This window comes from Oncorhynchus kisutch, linkage group LG28, assembly GCF_002021735.2.
Source record: "Oncorhynchus kisutch isolate 150728-3 linkage group LG28, Okis_V2, whole genome shotgun sequence".
Classification (NCBI taxonomy): domain Eukaryota; kingdom Metazoa; phylum Chordata; class Actinopteri; order Salmoniformes; family Salmonidae; genus Oncorhynchus; species Oncorhynchus kisutch.
Window position 1 is genome coordinate 30,431,870 of NC_034201.2, and position 21,309 is coordinate 30,453,178.

Here is a 21,309-nt window from a genome sequence, read left to right on the forward strand (position 1 = left end):
TAGGTTACAGATGTCACATCCTGACCTGTGTTCCTTTTTTATGTCTCTGTTTTAGTTTGGTCAGGGCATGAGTTGGGATGGGCATTCGATGTTTTTGTTCTATGTTTTGAATTTCTGCTTTTGGCCTGGTATGATTCCCAATCAGAGGCAGCTGTCAATCGTTGTCTCTGATTGAGAACCATACTTAGGTAGCCTGTGTTCCCACTATGATTTGGGGGTAGTTGTTTTCTGTTTTGTGTATTCACCTGACAGAACTGTTTCATTTCTTCCATTCACTTTGTTATTTTGTTTCGTGTGTTCAGAATAATAAATTAACATGGACACTTACCACACTGCATATTGGTCCGATCCTTCCTACTCCTCCTCAGACGACAAAGAGATTCGTTACAACACAATGTAATTGGTTACACAAACTGGTCAGTCTGGGCAAGGAATGCTGACCCAGTTTTAACAATGTAGCGTTGTTTTACAGCATCAATTCATAACAACAAGATGCACACATGTCGTCTAGTAAAATTAAAGATACTTTAATAGAAAACTACTCACCCAGTAAAATACCACTTCAGTAAAAGTCTGAAAGTATTTGGTTTTGATATATACTTAAGTATCAAAAGTAAATGTAATTGTTAAAATATACTTAAGTATCGAAAGTATAAATCTTTTCACATTCCTTAGATTAAGCAAGCCAGATGGCACTGACAGTCAAAAGCCTCGGCCAATAGAGGGAGAGCAGAGACAGACCACCCCTCTCCCTCGGCTTGGTCCCTGTGTATGTGTGAGTGAGAATACTGAATGAGGACTCGGTCGCTGCATGCTGCCACAATTTGCAGTGGATTTAAATAACCTTCAGCACAGAGAACACCAGAGTCGAAGGAAAAACTCCAAAATTGTAGATTTACGAAAGAGAGCAAAACATCACTGTCTTGTTGTCTGTGTTCCTGTTAGAAAAAACACTACTATAATACAAGAAGACGGTGAAGAAGAAGCACAAGTGTTCAACGGTGTCAACAGATTAAATTGGAAGAATGTATAATTCTATGTGTTTCCTCATCCTGTCATGGGTGTTCGCTCTGCTCGTGTTCCCAGGTAAGACTACTTACTCTCCCTCGCTTTTTCTTTCTCACCATCTACAGCTCTCTTGCTCGTGTATTGGTACTAATGTTGCAAAGTGATAAACCGTAGCAACAGAGTTCTACGGGGAGCTACATTTGACAATCACACACTGTCTCACTCTCTCTCTCTCCCAAGAATTGGTCTGTTACTGTCCATATATGCTGTTGTAAAATATTCAGATGAAATACAGTGGAGGAAAGTGGCCCAGGCATTGTTGATTCTACTAAAAAGCTTTGGTCTTAGGTCAAGGAGATACTTGCTCAATTTTGTGTCCTCACAAGCTCCCACAGCTTTGCCAAAACTTGCTTCCATTGGGTTTTGATGTAGACAGAAACTAACATAAAGAAAAGCTTGCATTGGCAACAGCATACAGTACAGAAAACCAGTTTTGTCCCATTTTGAGCCTAGCCAAGGAAATGAATATTGATCATTCTGGGGCCATGTCTAAGGAGAAGCCTATAACGGAACCGCTTTTTTCACACCATGACTTCAAGGTCAGGATAATTTGTGTCGGTCGCAGCTAGACGTGCAGCGTTTGTGAGTGACTTTGACATGTTAATCAACAGAGAGGAGAGTGTGTGTTTCATAATTGATGTTCAGGGAAAGAGAGTCTATGATTACAATTGGAAAGTGCTTGAGGCACATTTCTATTTGAATTTATTTACTTCTGTTATTGGATATATTACTGAAGCAAAATTCTACATTTCTGAAAATTGTGTAGGTCATATTTTTCAGGATTAGCCCAATGTAGTACATTATCCAAACAATCCTCATATACCACATTGCACCTACTTCCTCATGCAAGCACACGCACGCACACACGCACACACACTTCTAAAAGTCATGCACAAGCTGAAACAGTTACATTGCAGGGGTGTGTCCGAGCTTGCACTGGATGAAGAATTAGCAATGTAGATGGCATGTGGTGGCCCTACTCACCGAGAGCTTTGGGGTCAATAGCAATCCGGCATGACTAACAGACTCCATCTGTTCCACGGTGACATCATAGGGCCTATAGTAGGGGCACCGCCCACCACTGGGACAATGACATCAGGAGAACACTGCTGTCTAGGCAGTGCAGTCACTCAAATGGAGACTCAATGTGGGTATGGTGTTGTACAATATTGAAGGGTCCTTTTTGATACTCTTCTAGCCAAATGGATTATTCATATGCCACTGCAACTATGGCTATTGATTTTTGGATGTTGAATGATACGAAGACATGGACCTTAAGACTCCTCCATGGACCCCTAAGACTACTCCATGGACCCTATGACTCCTCCATGGACCCTCAAACTCCTCCATAAACCCTAAGACTCCTACAGAAATAGCAGGATATTTTATACTCCTGGCCAACAACAAGCTACTGACATAATCTTATGGAAAATCTACAGTGTCCTGGTCTTTCAAATGCCAGCACACCTACCCATAGCCCCCCATGTATTATAGAAATTAAAGATTTAAATGTCAATACACCGTGATTAACATGAATTCAACTACTCAACGAGGACCCTTTCTTTGAATGAGATGTAGTCAAAAATGTGTATGGTCATACTTTGGTAGAAACACTGAATAAGCTAAATCTGTGTGCTCTGTCCCTACAGTACCATTACTATTGTACTCTCTCCGTCACAGCCCAGAGCAGGTTACATCCTTGTCAAAGTTCATCAAATCAACCAGCTTCATAAACAGTACAAGTGCACCGGGCCATTCACAGATGTATGAAGGATTCTGTCTGCTAAGGTCAATGTGGCATCCATTTTGTCTTTTTGCACTCAATCAATAGTATTGTGTACTGTATATCATTTGGCATAGATTTATATTGCTTCTCTGTGTCTACTTGTTTTATACTACATCTCAGCCAAAATACACTGAAATGTAGTCTATACTCCCTCAATGTTTGAAACTGACCCTAGTTAGTATTTTCAGGAGTTGTCCATGTTCCTTTTCTCCACTCCCCATCCTGCTGATAATGTTGATGTTGGTTGCATTGGATATTGCCTGGAAGACCTTAGTGGGAAACACTGAAACACTTGAAATAACAGCGTCTCAAATGTACAAACACATCTAATGAAGACTTTTAAAAGGGCACGTGTGGAATTCTCCGGTGCGCATTTACTCAGAAATGTGTCTGACTGATTATTAAGAGATATGTTCATCATATTCATCCTTGCCTCAATTACAGGGTGATGTATAGAGCCCAACAGTGGACATGTCATAATACCCATAAAACCTAGCAGGCAAACACGGAAATTGTTCCAATCGTTTTTTCAACACGTATAAGGTTTGTGTTTCATGTAGGCTTTCCCTGGTGTAACGTTTTGATAACCATGCAAATCTCTCTTGGACAAGGTGACTTTTAATCAATATATTAATCTATATTTATCTTTAGATTTGAACATGTGAATTAGCAGGAAAGTTGACATCATGCAAGGCTACAAATCCCTGAAAGCTCCTGCACGTCATTTCTAGCTACTAGCTACCTTGATCCAAAAAATGTTCAAAATATATATTGAACATTTTCATTTACTGTATCATATTTTAAATAATAATTTTAAATAATAATTGTTGGCTTATATTATGCATTATGCATTTGGTCTTGTCTTGTATAAAATACTATCCTAAATCTTTGCCAAGAAAATAGCTAGCTAGCTATCTAGATGATATTAGCAATATACCCTTATTTTACCAGATCCATTTCTCCTTCAGCCTTTTATAAATAACATATAAACATCAAACTTGAAGTAAAGATTAAATTCTTTATTAATTTATTCATGCCACAAACCTGCGACATCGAAGAACACCATATTAACTATTATTACCATCCAAGAGCGCAGAGATTATTTTGCTTTTCCATTTTAGGAATCAGAACAGCTCAAATAACACAAAATATAAAACAGCATATTGTGATTTTCGGTGGGTGAGTTACAAATGGAGAAACAACAGGATATTTTAGGTAGGTTTAATATAAAATACTAGGTCAACTCCAGCAGATTGAGAAACACACTTACCAGACTCTAAACAAGGAAGCCATGCCTAAACGCAGCTATATCAACATCCTTCTTGTATATTAAACAGATCTATGTTTCTGCTGTCAATTGTGAGCAGCACATTTACCATACATTGTCTGAACCTCAGAAAAAGCAGGAGGATGACAGAGATACAATGGGGGGAAAAGGTAACAAAAACTACACCATAACACTTTTAAATGTGTTATCAAATCAGGAGAAGAACAAGTGAAAGAAGCAGAATAGGGAAAATAAACAAGGTAGGGTGGGTTTATAGAGATGATGGATAAACATAAAATGGGGTGCTGGTGTGCTTCTGCACCCCTTTTAAGGTCAGTCATTGTCACATATTTCATGTCCAGTCATATTCGGGGTCACAGTGGGGTCACATACTCAGGGTCACATTCCATCTCAGTTGCAAGCATTGAAATCGTGGTCATCGTGTATCTGTGAATCACAACAATTAAAATGATGAGTGATCACAGAATTTACCAAAATTGAGCCATAAACAATACAACTTTAACATTGAGGACAGCATTTTGTTGACAACATGGTGGTTTACACAAAGTCTACCGTGTGTGAATGATGAAAGAATCTTACCCCAGCTGTACAGTAGGTCCAATAGAGAGTGTGTGGTCACCTAAGGATGAACATCAACCAGTACTGGGATCATTGGAGATTTGGGATGTTTGCTCTCAAACTGCTCCTTGAATGTCTTGGGGTCTCAAACTGCTCCTTGAATGTCTTGGGGTCTGCGTCTATAAAGGTCAAGTACAAAATGGAGGAAGTTAACAATCTGTGGCTTAGATTGAATTCAAAGTTGACACAAATGATAAATTAAGCAATACAATGCAAAACACTACTGCACATGTGAAAGACTGTAACACACAGGCCAGTACAATACCCTACACAGCAAGAGGAACCTAAAGGAGCATACAGTACCAACCAATAGTACTCACTCGACAGACAGGTGTGGACCAGTGCTGCCTTAGCTGCAGTCTTCTGGTCAGCAGCTGCTCCAATAGCAGCCACCGCCTTGGCATCAGTCAAGAAGATTAACTTGAGGATAGTGAGACGCTAGCGTCCCAATTGGCCAATAGCCTCGGGAAATGCAGTGCGCCAAATTCAAATAAAGCGCGTTAAAACTCAAGCTTTCATTAAATCACACATGCAGGGTACTCAATTAAAGCTACACTCGTTGTGAATCCAGCCAACATGTCAGATTTTAAAAATGCTTTTCGGCGAAAGCATGAACCCACCTGAACCAGCTGAACCAGTTGTAAACAAAAGAACTAGCGTAGCAGGCGCTACACAAAACGCTGAAATAAAATATAAAACATGCATTACCTTTGAGGAGCTTCTTTGTTGGCACTCCAATATGTCCCATAAACATCACAATTGGTCCTTTTTTTCAATTAATTCCGTCCATGTATACCCAAAATGTCCATTTATAAAGCAGGTTTGATCCGGAAAAAAAACAGCTTTCTAAAACACAACGTCACTACAAAACATTTCAAAAGTTGCCTATAAAATTTGCCTAAATATTTCAAACTACTTTTGTAATACAACTTTAGGTATTTTTAAACGTTAATAATCGATCAAATTGTAGACGGGGCAATCTGTATTCAATAGAGCAAGTAAACAAAACATGCAACATTTTCCCTCTTGTGTAACTATCAACAGTGTAACGTTGTTCCAGGATGTGCCTCTTCTTCGGTTCACCAATGATTAACTTCAACCCAATTCCAAAGACTGGTGACATCCTGTGGAAGTCGTAGGAACTGTAAAATGGTCGCTATGAAATTTCCCTTGGCAAAGACAGCTGAGGGAACGGTCAGAGGAAAAAAACAACAATTCTGAACAGTTTTTCCTCTGGGTTTTGCCTGCTACATAAGTTATGTTATAGTCACAGACATGATTGAACCAGTTTTAGAAACTTCAGAGTGTTTTCTATCCACACCTACTAATCATATGCATATAATATATTCTTAGCAGGAAGTTGAAATTGTGCACGCTATTTATCCAAAAGTGGAAATGCTGCCCCCTATACCTTAAGAAGTTGTGGAGCGTGTGTCATATATTATTAGGTAGCCAGTAGCCTAGTGGTTAGAGCGTTGGGCCAGTAACCGGAAGGTTGCTGGATTGAATCCCGAGCTGACAAGGTAAAAATGTTTGTTCTGCCCCTGAGCAAGGCAGTTGACATCCACATCTTCGGTGAGTGAGTTGACTAAGGCAGCCCCCCGCACCTCTCTGATTTGGAGGGGCTGGGTTAAATGCAGAAGACACATTTCAGTTGAATACATTCATTTGGACAGACTAGTGTCATGACGTTGCCCTCTTTGGGTACAGCAAGCCCCACCCCCCTCTCCTACACACAGGCTGCTGTGGTCAGAGAGAGGTCATAAATTCCTGGAGGAGATTATCTCCTCATTGCCACAGTATAGAGACAGAGTGAATTTTCATAGAGAACAAAGGAATTTCTTCCGAACAACATTTATGTTCTGGAGAAGGTATAAAAGATCGGTGAAGAATCCAGCTACGAACTGGTCCGTTTGGTACAATTTGGTGAAACTCAGGGGAAGCAATACGACCACATTACCATAACGCTGTTTATATAATAGCCTCAGATATTAGGTTTACATCTAATTGTTGTATTAGATGAATGAGGATGATACTGTTTGTAAAATTGTGTAATGTGATTTTGGACTGTTTAATGAAGGAAACTACAATTCCCTTTTGAGTTTAACTAAGGGTCGGGCATCCTGGGACAGGCCCTTTTCTGCAACTCCCGAATAAAACCCCCACTTTGAGAATTTCTCAACAGACCATGTTTCCCTCAATTACGAGAGGACAAAGGTTGCAGACCAGCTTACCTCGATAACAAGAGGGGCAAGGTTTGAGTAGATGGCTGAATCTTTTGACCATACCACATGGTTAAACTCTTGACTATTGATACCGACAGAATAAGAACAAGTCTTTGATATTAATTACAAGTCTGCAGCTAGGAATTCGGTATCATTGAACGTGAAGACCGACAACCGCTGAAACATCTATCCATAATGACATGAATGAATGTCACTCTGAACTATCCCTTCTAACCACGACAGAGAGGGCGGACAAACTCTCCAACAGTGTAACGGATTTCCTCCTCTTCGTCTGAAGAGGTGTAGCAAGGATCGGACCAATACGCAGTGGTAAATGTCCATGTTTTAATAGAAAATACTGAACATGACACAAATACAAAGTGAAATGGAAACGAACCAGTCCCGTGTGGCACAAACACTGACACAGGAAACAATCACCCACAAAATAACCAAAGAATATGGCTGCCTAAGTATGGTTCCCAATCAGTGATAACGATAAACACCTGCCTCTAATTGAGAACCAATCTAGGCAACCATAGACCTACATAAACACCTAGATGGACACAACCCCATGAATCTACAAAAAACCCTAGGCAATACAAACACCCTATATGAGACAAAAACACACATATCACCCATGTCACACCCTGACCTAAACAAAATAATAAAGAAAACAAAGAATACTAAGGTCAGGGTGTGACAAACAGAAACAAACTTTTCAACAGAGACCCCGATGACACACTGAGCGTAAATATAATGATTGATTGCAATTGTTCCCGAATGAGTGAGCATTCATGTGCAAAGGATTAGCATTTCAATTGTAATAATTATGAACTGTGTGTTGTCTTATCTCAGTCGACCCCCACTTCCCTTTTTTACACCAAGCCGCAATGCCAGTTTATCCCACTAGGGAAACTCCGTTATCATTTCCTTTTAACTATCTACTGTTTGTTTAAGCATTTCTGTGAATTGCTTAGTTAGTAAATAAATGATTTAAGACAAGTGATGTATGGATGACTCATAGTGAAGACTGGGTTCATGCAGATAACCAACAATTTACGACGTTTGGAATGAGACTATCGAGAGGTAAAATTAATAATTAATTAATTCAGAAGACTATAGATCAGATATGAAAATATCTGAAAAGATGTATTAGAAAAATTATAATTTTGTAATCTGAATATTTTCCTTGGTGCCTCGACTTCCAAGTTAATTACAGTTACATGAGTAATCAGTTTAATCATGTAATAATAATTACAGAGAGTTATTTGATAAAGATTAATCTTCAGTTTAATGATAGTAAAGACACGACACTAGGTATCGCCCCTTTCCCTGAACACAGTAATTCTACCTCAAACATGTGCCTACCAATTCATTTAAAACCAACCATAGCAGGTAGGACTTAATAAGGTTACAAAACTTTGCCTACTAGCTATTCGAATGGTCTACTGTCCAGAGGGTAGCAACAAACAGATCAATGTCTTCCCACAGTAACGTAAGCACACTGTTTGTTCAAGAGGATGCTAATCAGTCCATATCTGAAACATATCAAAAAGCCAAACCAAAATAATACAGCTACCTAGGGTAGCTACAAGTCAAGTAGTACTTGAAGTAGGCTACTGTTAGCAGTTGATGTTATTCTTCAATAACACAGACCCAAAGCAAATCAGGAGGAGAAAATATATTTATTCAAAGAGAACAAATCATAGTTGTTATGCTGGAAAGTAGATGGCAGATGTTCATTCTTCCCTGTCCTCAATGGTTTATCCCCTGAACAAAGAGACATAATGTAGTTTATACCCCAACCCTAGCCTGTGGTTGACCAAATAGAATTCCTTACAGTAAAATTGGGAACATGGCCAAATAACAAGTATCCCGTTTCAGGCTTAATGTATAGACAATTCAGACCAATGAGAACTTGCCACATGTAGCTATGAACATCCCGTGTCCCTGCCCCATTTATCTTCAGTTCCCCACGACAGAAAAACAACTAATTCCATTGATCATGAATTCCCTCTAGACTTTAGTCCTCTGCATTGTGTATTTATCATAAAATATTCTTACACTCCCCTTAAACCATTTAAAAAAATAAATATACTTAAAATGTATTTTTAGAAAACAGAATAGAAAACATGAAAAAATTTGCTGTAAATACAAAATCATTCACATTAAACACCTTGCATTTTGTCGTGGAAATACTAATCAATTATGAGGAGAGACAAGGTCAGAATATCACCAATCAGAATATTACTTTATTCAAAACTTATTAATAACATTGATTAATTATTGCAATAATGAAGCTGGTCAACGAACCACCCGTAGATGATTTGTTGAGAGCCCAATGAGCGGTTTTGAGCCACAGCATTTTATAGAAAAGTATATCCTCCTGAATGTTCATGGCAAACAATAGATGTATGGAATAGATCACACGGTTAGGATTCATATATATGAAAGATACTAATAATTCACAGCAGACAGTATCTGCTGTAAAGACTTTTCTCATTGTGTAGAAACATATACCCAAGCCATCTCTCCCTGGTACCTTCCAGCACACAAACACCAACTCATGCTATGGAATGCGGTCTTTAGGTTTTTATCACCGAAGGCATCGTAAATCCACTGTCAGCATTAAGCCCCCAGTGGCCCAACTCAGAAGACCACACACAGATGAGTGTTCTAAAAACCATATTCTACTCCATAAAACAACCATTTGATGCAATAACATTATGTTAACATAATCTTGTAATTTCGCACTCACATTCCCCCATTTTGAGAATTCTCTCAACTTAAAAGAAAATTACAAGATTTAAAAACATGAATTCACGCGTAGAATACATATAAGGGATCAAACAACTTTTAACCTTTCTGGCGCAGGTGTTCCGCTAGCGACCGACCTCGACAACGTCCGGTGAAATTGCAGAGCGCAAAATTCATATGACAGAAATAGTCATTTAACATTCATGAAAATACAAGTGTGATACATCAAAACAAAACGTAATTCCTTGTTAATCCAGCTGCTGTGTCAGATTTCAAAAAGGCCTTACGGCGAAAGCACACCATGCGATAATCTGAGGACAGCGCCCCGCACACAAAAACATTAAAAAGACATTTCAACCAGGCAGGTGCACGACGAAAGTCAGAAATAGCGATAAAATAAATGCCTTACCTTTGAAGATCTTCTTCTGTTGGCACTACAAAAGGTCCCAGCTACATCACAAATGGTCCTTTGGGTCCTTTTGTTCGATTAATTCCATAATCCACTCGGTTTCCCTCCTTTTAAAATGCATACAAAATTAATCCCAAACGTTACCAATAAACTTCTCAAAACAAGTCAAACAAGGTTTATAATCAAACCTCAGGTACCCTAATATGTGAATAAACGATGAAATTTAAGATGGAGAATCGTTATTGTCTTTACCGGAGATAAACAACAAAGAACGCGCTCTCATCCACGCGCATGAAAACATGTACATGAACATGAAAACACTACAGCCAAAATGGGAGCCACTACATTCTAGCTAATCTAGCTAAACTCTTTCTAAAGGCTGGTGACATCTAGTGGAAGCCCTAGGAACTGCAATCTGGGAGGTTATATTTTTTATGATTTGTTCTCGGGTTTTCGCCTGCCATATCAGTTCTATTATACTCAAATACATTATTTAACCTCTCTAGGGGGTGTGGGATGGTAGCGTCCCACCTGGCCAACATCCAGTGAAATTGCAGAGCACCAAATAAAAAAACAGAGATACTCATTAAAAAAATGAGCATACAAGTGTTATACATAGGTTTAAAGATGGACTTTTTGTTAATCCAACCACGGTGTCAGATTTCAAAAAGGCTTTACAGCGAAAGCATAGCATGCGATTATCTGAGAACAGCGCCCAGCAGACAAATCATTACATACATTAAGGGAAGATTTCGGCAGGTGCCGTATGGTTAGTGAGAAAGTCCATATTGGAAATGTACGGTCCCTTACTAGACGTCCGAAATCGTTTGTAAAATTCGCGGACGGCGTCGGGCCAAGCGGCAGGGCCGGACCTACCGGGAAGTCATCAAATGAACTTTGTCGGACATTCGGTTTCCGTTTTACAAAAATAATAAGATTTTGGTCATTTTGCCGCTGTCCCGGAAATTCCCACAAGAGGGCATAAGCAATCATATTGCTATTGGACAAAACATCACGATTCACGACGGGGCCTTATCTCGAAAACTGAAAATATTTCAAAGCCGAAACTCGGTGAGCGTAGGTTTGGCATAATGGGCAGTTGGCCCCGAACAAGATGGCGTCTAGGCCTCAACGGTTTTTGAGTTATGGCCATTTATCTGGGATTAAAGGTCCAAAATGAAAATAGATAAATTATTTTTCCACTTCACGTCAAAGTCAAGGAGCCTCCGGTGTCAATTAAAAAAAAACAGCCATTTATCTATCGTCATTTAAGAGAAATCGTACAACGACAGATTGGTGATGTTCACGGATAGGTGTTTTTTTTTCAACGGTTACAGATCCAGTTGCAGGGTGTTCTTACGAATCTTTTTAAAGTGTGCTGCGGAGCTCTGCGAGATTTCTGTGATTTTCTGAAATAACACACACTCACTAAACCCTCCGTAAATAACTCAGTTCTTAACGTAAAGACTTAAAACTCAGGATTATGTAAAGGCATACCCCAATCAGGATATGAGTTTATTTATAGCTTCCTGTGCCAACCGGAAGTGCCTTAAATGGTGTCACAGTGGCAGTTTCCAAGGGTTAAAAAGGTCAGATCTTTTCAAAACTTCATATGTGTGATTAGGCAACCCCCATAAACTGTAAGTCAGTCATTTCTCCCAACAGATGTCAAAGAAAAGCTCTCTCTCACACACACACACACAGAAACACACACACAGCAAGGATGGAGTGACAAAGTGCGGTGCTTAAAGACACACAAAGCCTACAATGGCATTTCCATATTCTCTAGGCCGTGCCGAGTTCAACGAGATATCCCGCTTGACCGTAGCTCGCTCGGTCTAAGCGCAGCGACCATTAGAAAAGTAGGCCCAAAATGAAGCCTGCCCCACAACGTCATTTGCTTTTGGGTGACAGTGAGAGAACCGTTAGGGTGAGAAGCACAATTCGACCTCAGGTACGTTCCTAAGGTCCTCCCGATCCGTGCAAGCCTAACGTTGACCGTGTGGCATTAACCCTTAATAGTTAAAAGAAGGTGTTTACTTCAAAGAGTTTGCATTGACTTCTCTCCCCATAGGAATACATTGCCTGCACCCCTAAATTCAACCTGAAGCCTATGTGGGTTATGAATGTCGTATGAACCTGTCTTCGATGACAGTCCATCAGGCCACTACGAGGTCTACCTGTGTTGATTCTAAGCTTCCTGGACCAACCGGAAGTGGTTAAAATCACCCTAAAAGTGTTTATCCATACCCTGCCTGCAGTTTGATAGACATAGTGCATTCAACCCTGTGTAAATCAGTCAATTCTTAACGTAAGGACTTAAAACTCAGGATTCTATAAAAGCATACCCCAGTGAGGATATGTGTTGACTTATAGCTTCCTGTGCCAACCGGAAGTGGCATAATTGGTGTCTCTTGGGCTGTTTCGAGGGGTTAAAAAAGTCAGATCTTTCCAAAACTTCATATATGTGATTAGGCAACTCCCATGAACTGTAAATCAGTCATTTTTCCCATAAAATTTCAAAGTAAAAATAAATCACACTAAAACCCAACTTGGATGGAGGGACGTATTGGGGTGCGTAGAGACAGACAGTGACTGCAATAGTTAGCTTTGTTCAAGCTAAAAAAGAACCGTCAGACCTAGAGTTCCGAAACTTTAGAATCCTGTTCTAGACCTCCGGTCGATAGTGCGTGGTGAGTTAGGTGGCTCTAGATGGTTCTCGGACCGAGAAACAGCCTCATACATTTGCAATGATTTCAATTCATTTTGACCATTACAAAAATGACGACATTTAGAAAAGTCTCAGAGACGCAAGGCTAGGTGCATTGAAACCGGCTCGGCCCATAGAGACAGATCCCAACGTTTCTGTCCGATAGCTCATTCAAGGACCCCGTAGCAAGGCATGGAAAAAAGTGGATTTTCAGCACCAATTAGGGTTTTACTTGGGCACCGAAGGACCTATCGAGCCGAAACTCGGGATTCGGGGTCGCCTCACATAGGCCTACACATAATGTCCGACCTGGACCCGCAGCTAGAACGTAACTATGTGTTTTACGTTTTTATTATGTTTTAACCGAAGGCGCTGTGAATTATGGGCCTGCTCTGACATATGTGATAGTTGGCTTCTAAATGAGTAGGAAAAAGTGGGTTTGGTGTCAATTGATATCAGTTTGGTGTCATAATGACATCTAATTGACTGATGGACACTGACTTGCTAGTTGACTTTTGTACATTTGCAATGTGTTTAAACGGAGAGGGACCATCACCAAAATGGCATTCTGAAATCAACACAAAAAATGGCATCACCATAGTCTCCAGACTGTGCCGAGTTCAACGAGACGCCCCGCTTGACCGTAGCTCGTTCTGAGTGCAGCGACCTTGAAAAAAAGAAGGCCCAAAATGCAGCCTGCCCCACAATGTCATTTGATTTTGGGTGGCAGTGAGAGAACCGTTAGGGTGAGAAGCACAATTCGACCTCAGGTACGTTCCTGAGGTCCTCCCAATCCGTGCAAGCCTAACCTTGACCGTGTGGCATTAACCCTTAACAGTTAAAAGAAGGTGTTTACATCAAACCGTTTGCATTGACTTCTCTCCCCATAGGAATACATTGCCTGCACCTCTAAATTCAACCTGAAGCCTATGTGGGTTATGAATGCCTAATGAACCTGTCTTCTATGACAGTCCATCAGACCACTATGAGGTCTACCTGTGTCGATTCTAAGCTTCCTGGAGCAAACGGAAGTGGTTAAATTAACCCAAAAGGTGTTTTGATGTACATAACCTTCAAAGGTGAAAATGACTACATTCAACACTGTGTAGATCGTAGATCAGTCAATTCTTAACTTAAAGACTTAAAACTCAGGATTCTGTAAGTGTTTATGTCAATCAAGACATGTGTTGACTTATAGCTTCCTGTGCCAACCTGAAGTGCCTTTAATTGGGTCACACTGTCTGTTTTGAAGGGTTAGAAAAGTCACATCTCTCCAAAACTTCATATGTGTGACTAGGTAACCCTCATGAACTGTAAATCAGTCATTTCTCCCAACAGATGTCAAAGAAAAGCTTTCACATACACACACAGCAAGGATGGAGTGATAAAGTGCGGTGCTCAAAGACACAGAGAGCAGGCAATGGCATAAACATAATCTCTAGGCCGTGCCGAGTTCAACGAGATATCCCGCTTGACCGTAGCTCGCTCGGTCTAGGCGCAGCGACCATTAGAAAAGTAGGCCCAAAATGAAGCCTCCACCACAACATCATTTGCTTTTGGGTGACAGCGGCGGAACCGTTAGGTTTAGAAGGACAATTCAACCACAGGAATGTTCCTAAGGTCCTCCCGATCCGTGCAAGCCTAACCTTGACCGTGTGGCATTAACCCTTAACAGTAAAACAGGGTTTTTTGATCTCACAGATTACAATGACTTCTCTCCCCATAGGAATACATTGCCTGCACACCTAAATTCAACCTGAAGCCTATATGGGTTATGAATGCCGTATGAACCTGTCTTCGGTAACAGTCCATCAAGCCACTATGAGGTCTACCTGTGTCGATTCTAAGCTTCCTGGAGCAACCGGAAGTGGTTAAAATCACCCTAAAAGTGTATACCCATACCCTGCCTGCAGTTTGATAGACATAGTGCATTCAACCCTGTGTAAATCAGTCAGTTCTTAACATAAGGACTTAAAACTCAGGATTCTGTAAAAGCATACCCCAATGAGGATATGTGTTGATTTATAGCTTCCTGTGCCAACCGGAAGTGCCATAATTGGTGTCTCTTGGGCTGTTTCGAGGGGTTAAAAAAGTCAGATCATTCCAAAACTTCATATATGTGATTAGGCAACCCCCATGAACTGTAAATCAGTCATTTTTCCCATAAAATTTCAAAGGAAAAATAAATCACACTAAAACACAATTTGGATTTAGGGACGTATTGGGGTGCGTAGAGACAGACAGTGACTGCAATAGTTAGCTTTGTTCGAGCTAAAAAAGAACCGTCAGACCTACAGTTCCGAAACTTTAGAATCCTGTTCTAGACCTCCGGTCAATAGTGCGTGGTGAGTTACGTGGCTCTAGAAGGTTCTCGGACCGAGAAACAGCCTCGTACATTTGCAATGACTTCAATTCATTTGGACCATTACGAAAATGACGACATTTAGAAAAGTCTCAGAAACGCAAGACTAGGTGCATTGCGACCGTCTCGTTCCATAGAGACGGACCCCAACGTTTCTGTCCGATAGCTCATTCAAGGACCCCGTAGCAAGTCATGGAAAAAAGTGGATTTTCAGCACCAATTAGGGTTTTGCTCGGACACCAAATGACCAATCGAGCCAAAACTTGGGATTCAGGGTCGCCTCAGCTAGGCCTACACATAACATAAGAAATGGACCCGCAGCTAGAACGTAACTACGTGTTTTTTTTATGGTTTGAACCGAAGGCGTTGTGACTTTTGGGCCAACTCTGAAGTATGTAATAGTTGGCTACTAAACGAGTTGGAAAAAGTGGGTTTGGTGTCAGTTTGTATCAGTTTGGTGTCAGAATGATATCTAATTGACTGACGGACGGTGACTTGCTGGTGACTCTTGTCCATTTGCAATATGTTTAAACAGTGAGGTACCATCACCAAAGTGACATTCTGAAATCAACCCTAACGAGCGACTGAGATTAACCAGAATCACTGCCCAGCCATCCCGAGTTCATCGGGCCAGTCAATTTCACATTCCTGCAGGATTTTTATAGCATGACAAATTCGTGATGGTACCTGCCCATTGAACCATATTGCAAATGCACAGTGACTTTGCAAAAGTAAGAAAACATAAACAAATGGACATAATGAAATCACTATATTTTTATTTTTGGGTTACCAGTTGCACAACAATGCACGTACACTTGCAATATGATTCAACAGTGAAAAAACATCACAAAATGGACATGATGAAGTCAACACAATGAGCGATGGAAAGGAGCAACTATCACTGCCAGGCCATCCTGTGTTCATCAGTCCAGTCAATTTCACATTCCTGCAGGATTTTTATAGCATGACAAATTCGTGATGGTACCTGCCCATTGAACCATATTGCAAATGCACAGTGACTTTGCAAAAGTAAGAAAACATAAACAAATGGACATAATGAAATCACCATATTTTTATTTTTGGGTTACCAGTTGCACAACAATGCATGTACACTTGCAAAATGATTCAACAGTGAAAAAACATCACAAAATGGACATGATGAAGTCAACACAATGAGCGATGGAAAGGAGCAACTATCACTGCCAGGCCATCCCGAGTTCATCTGGCCAGTCAATTTTGCATTTCTGCAGGATTTTTGAGCATGTCAAATTTCTTATGGTATTTGGCCCCAAAAAAAGTGACTTTTGACTTTGACTTTTGACTTCCTATGAAATCATATTGCAAATGGACAAATCATATTCCTTATGCACAAGTAAAAAAAAAATATGATAATACAATTTTACAAATGTATATTCATATAGTTCTTACACATGATGAATTGACATAAAATCGAAACAATTTCGAAAAACGGTCCAGAAAGCACTTTTTTACGAGGGTGATAAGTTTTTTAAAAAGTTCACATTTTCGACTTTTGACTTCCTATGAAATCATATTGCAAATGGACAAATCATATTCCTTATGCACAAGTAAAAAAAAAAATATGATAATACAATTTTACAAATGTATATTCATATAGTTCTTACACATGATGAATTGACATAAAATCGAAACAATTTCGAAAAACGGTCCAGAAAGCACTTTTTTACGAGGGTGATAAGTTTTTTAAAAAGTTCACATTTTCGACTTTTGACTTCCTATGAAATCATATTGCAAATGGACAAAACATATTTCTTATGCACATGTAAAAAAAAAAAAATGCTAATAAAATTGGACAAAAGTATATTCATACAGTTCTTACACATGTGTAATTGACAAAACAAATCGAAAGAATTTCGAAAAACGGTCCAGAAAGCACTTTTTTAAGGGGCGATAATTTTTTGGTTTTGCTTTTGGATGTTGACTTGAGGTCCATTTCCAATATGAAAAACCACGGTGGAGCGCACTCGCCCCCTGTTGGATTTTTGAAGTGTTACAACTGGCAATAGCCATATGACATTTGCCATCAACTTTGCATGAATCAACGCCGAATTGGGTGGTATTGACCAATGTGTATATGGTTTGTCCGATGCCAATGATTTGCCATTCATTTTTGTCCATTTCAGGGGGGACTTCCCTTACAAACAGTTACCAGCCAAGTAGAGGAGGTACACAAGTCAGAAATAGCGATAAAATTAATCACTTACCTTTGATGATCTTCATATGGTTGCACTCACAAGACTCCCATTTACTCAATAAATGTTTGTTTTGTTTGATAAAGTCCCTCTTTATATCCAAAAACCTCTGTTTTGTTCGGTAATCCACAGGCTCAAAGGCAATCACAACAGGCAGACGAAAAATTCGAAAAGTATCAGTGAAGTTTGTAGAAACATGTCAAACAATGTTTATAATCAATGCTCGGGTTGTTTTTAGTCATAATAATCAATAATATTTCAACCGGACAAAAGCTTTGTCAATATAAAAGGCAAAGGCGCACTCTCGGTCATGCGCATGAAAAACCTCTGGGACACTGCAGTGTCCACTCATCCAGAGTGGTCTTACTCCCTCATTTTTCAGAAAACAAGCCTGAAACAATTTCTAAAGACTGTTGACATCCAGTGGAAGCCATAGGTAGTGCAATTTGAATCCTAAATCAATGGAATCTGTATAGGCAGTCAATGGAATACTACAAACATTTTTAAAATCCCACTTCCTGGATGGATTCTTCTCAGATTTCTGCCTGCCATTTCAGTTCTGTTATACTCACAGACATTAGTCTAACAGTTTTAGAAACGTTGGAGTGTTTCCTATCCAAATCTACTAATTTTGTGCATATCCTAGCTTCTGGGCCTGAGTAGCAGGCAGTTTACTTTGGGCACGTTTTAATCCAGAGGTGAAAATAGTACCCCCTACTCTAGTGAGGTTACCAGTTTTAGAATCTTTAGAGTGTGTTCTATCCAAATCTACCACTATATGCAAATCCTAGCTTCTGGGCCTGAGAAATAGGCAGTTTACCTTGGGCACGCTTTTCATCCAGACGTCAAAATACTGCCCCTTAGCACAAAGAGGTTAACTCAAAGATATAGGAAAAAATGACTTCCTTGCACTAGTATACTACTATTGTAAATTACCATCCGGTGGTTCATTGAGCCTTTAACCTTAATGTAAAATTAACCTTCATTGGGAATATAAACATTAAAATATCGTTAAGAAATGATCAGCAATTTAAATCAGAGTTGTTTCATCAGTATGAAACAAAACATAATGTTGATACTGAGCATACTCCCCTTGGTCAGCATAGTGGAAATAACTATTTCCATCCCAGAAAATAAAATTAGAATATCTTGTTGGACAAATCCAGGTAGAGAATCCCGGTTTAAAACCTGTTGACGGGTTAGGGTTCCCTTTTGGGAACGACCCCTCCCACGTTCAGCTGGAACGGTGGCGCACGGAACGCAAAAATATTCTTAGAAATATTTAACCTCCACACACTTGTTCATCGAGCCAGCAAGTCAGATTTCTAAAATGTTTTACGGCGAAAACATAGCACATATTTATGTCAAACCACCACCAAAGACAGGATTAAAAGAAAAATAATTCACTAACCTTTTGAAAATCTTCATCAGATGACAGTAATAGGACATGTTACACAGTACATTTATGTTTTTTTCAATAATATGCTATTCATATCCATAAATCTCTGTTTACAATGACGGCATGTACACAAAATGCTACTCAAATGTCCGGAGAAATGATGATATCTGCCGGAGCTAACGTCAGATAACAAGCAATACACATCATAAACTTTGACTAAATATACATGTTCTACATATAGATAGAAAGATACACTTCTTAATGCAACCGCTGTGTTACATTTATTTTTAACGTTACAGAATTCGTTCACTGGGATATAATATGAGACAGCGCTCAGAAATTAGCATTATGTCTCCTCTATCTCGGAGTCCACAGAAACCCATAATTAACACATAAATATTCCCTTACCTTTGATGTTCTTTGATCAGAAGACGTGGAAGGAGTTATACTTACCAAAAACTGTGTTTGGTTTTCAAGTCTGTGTCTTTAGGTTACCAAACGCGACAAAATCCGGTTGAAATGCAGCCAAAATTCTAGTCGATGCACATCTAAACTTCAAAATTACATATTATATGTCGACTAAACTGGTCAAACTAAGTGCAGAATCAAGCTTAAACATGTTCTAAACATGCAAAACAAACCTTAGACCGAACAGACAAACCAAAATCGTTTGGTCAATCCTGGAAGAAAGAGAGCTCCGGACCAGACGTGCGCATGAAAGTACATGGATTTTCGCGTGACCCGGAGGTTTCAGCCCGCCAAAACTCGAGGGCGTGCGCGATTCTCACAAAGAGAGGCCCCACTGAAAGAGGACACCGCGCTGAAGAGATAGGAACTGTTCCCAGGTCTGTAGCTGGTTGGGAAGGGTGGGGGCGATGACGTCAAAGTTGGTCCAACTTTCATGAAGGCAAGAGAGAGTTTGGTAGAATGGGGGTTCTGCTTTACATACAGACATAATTTGAACGGTTTTAGAAGCTTTAGAGTGTTTTCTATTCAATAATAATAATTATATGCATATATTAGCAATTTTTTACAGATTTTTTTCCTGTTTACTATGGGCACGCAATTCCTCCAAAGGGGGCAGTAGTCGGCCCTATCTTTAATATATTGAGTTGGTGCCTAATCAACATGACAAAGGACAAGCGTCGTGATTCCACTTTTTATAAGGCAACTACTATAGCCTCTTTGTGCCATTAGCACCATACCTGCTACAGTTCCTGAGTATTATCACTATCATCAAAATGTACTTTGGTAATGGATATAAGTCAAATAGATTCGGATCAGTTTCATTCTCGGGATCAAAGTGCCCCTCTCCATTCACCAGGGCATGCTGAGAATAGTGTCAAAATCTTTAGTTCACACAACTTCTTTACCCATGTCACAATTAGTACAACAACAATCAAAACAATCAATACCTAAAACATGAATTGCTTCACTCATATAGTTATTAACATACTAAAAACTTACTCAAATCAATTAGTCAGTTTAAAAAAAAATCATTCAGTTTCCAAATCATAGTCAAAACCCAACAAAAAATGTGGAATGACATTCTTCAGTGATTCACATTGGTGCTATGACTCAAAGTTAAAACCCTCAACTTAACACACATCAACACTGGCAGAATGTACATTTATATTAACCTCTGCGCACGGAACCCGGTAGCGGGCTGAAATTCCACAACATACGGTGATCGCTACATAAATAGTCATATTAAACATTCATGAAAATACAAGTGTCTCACATGTATCGAAAGCCTAGAATCTTGCTAATCCAACTGCGTTGTCAAATGTAAAAAAGGATTTACAGCGAAAGAATACGATGCGATTATCTGAGAGCCCCATGAAAAAAGAAACTATTTCAACTAGCACAGGCTAACAAAATCACAAACTGCATTAAAATAAATAGTTCACCTTTGACGATCTTCGTCTGTTTGCAATCCCAATGAATGATCTTTTGTTTGATAAAATCCGTTTTTATAGCCTAACACAAAACATTTTGTGAACCGCTTGTGTCGTGAATTCCGTCTCATTCCATTTGCGACGACACCTTCGAGGGTAAATACCCACACAAAACGTGACTTTTCCAGTCATGTTTGGTTTCATTGCAATCAACTGGTTTGTTTGTAACACAACCAAGCGTGATGGGCCATTTCGTGGGACGTATTGACTGAAAGAAATCGATTTGAAGACAACAAGGAATGACATCGCTGTGCACCAATGATATGACCACTGTTTCGTTGATTGACTGTATTTTAACCCAATGACCACTGATCATCTTGAAATCTAGCTGGGTAGATAGCCAATGAGCTGAGGTAAACGTCAATATGCAATGGTTGTGTTGGAAGACCAACCCATGTAGTAAACTCCGGCGTAAAGAGAGTCATTCGCTATTGAATTTTTATATCGGAAGGAGCTATGCATTATTACGCACTGCATTGTTTGGTAAATGCGCAGATT

General features: G+C 39.6%; 1 protein-coding gene across 1 annotated transcript in view; it reads left to right on the top strand.

The window, feature by feature from the left end:
* Window positions 1-731: 731 nt before the first annotated feature.
* LOC109872483 (opioid-binding protein/cell adhesion molecule) overlaps window positions 732-21,309 on the top strand; it is a 342,689-nt gene continuing 322,111 nt past the window's right edge. The window contains exon 1 of the mRNA XM_020463735.2: window positions 732-1,086. Within this exon, the coding sequence (XP_020319324.1) occupies window positions 1,026-1,086 (61 nt within the window). The 5' untranslated portion in view covers window positions 732-1,025. The remainder of the gene's footprint in view (window positions 1,087-21,309) is intronic.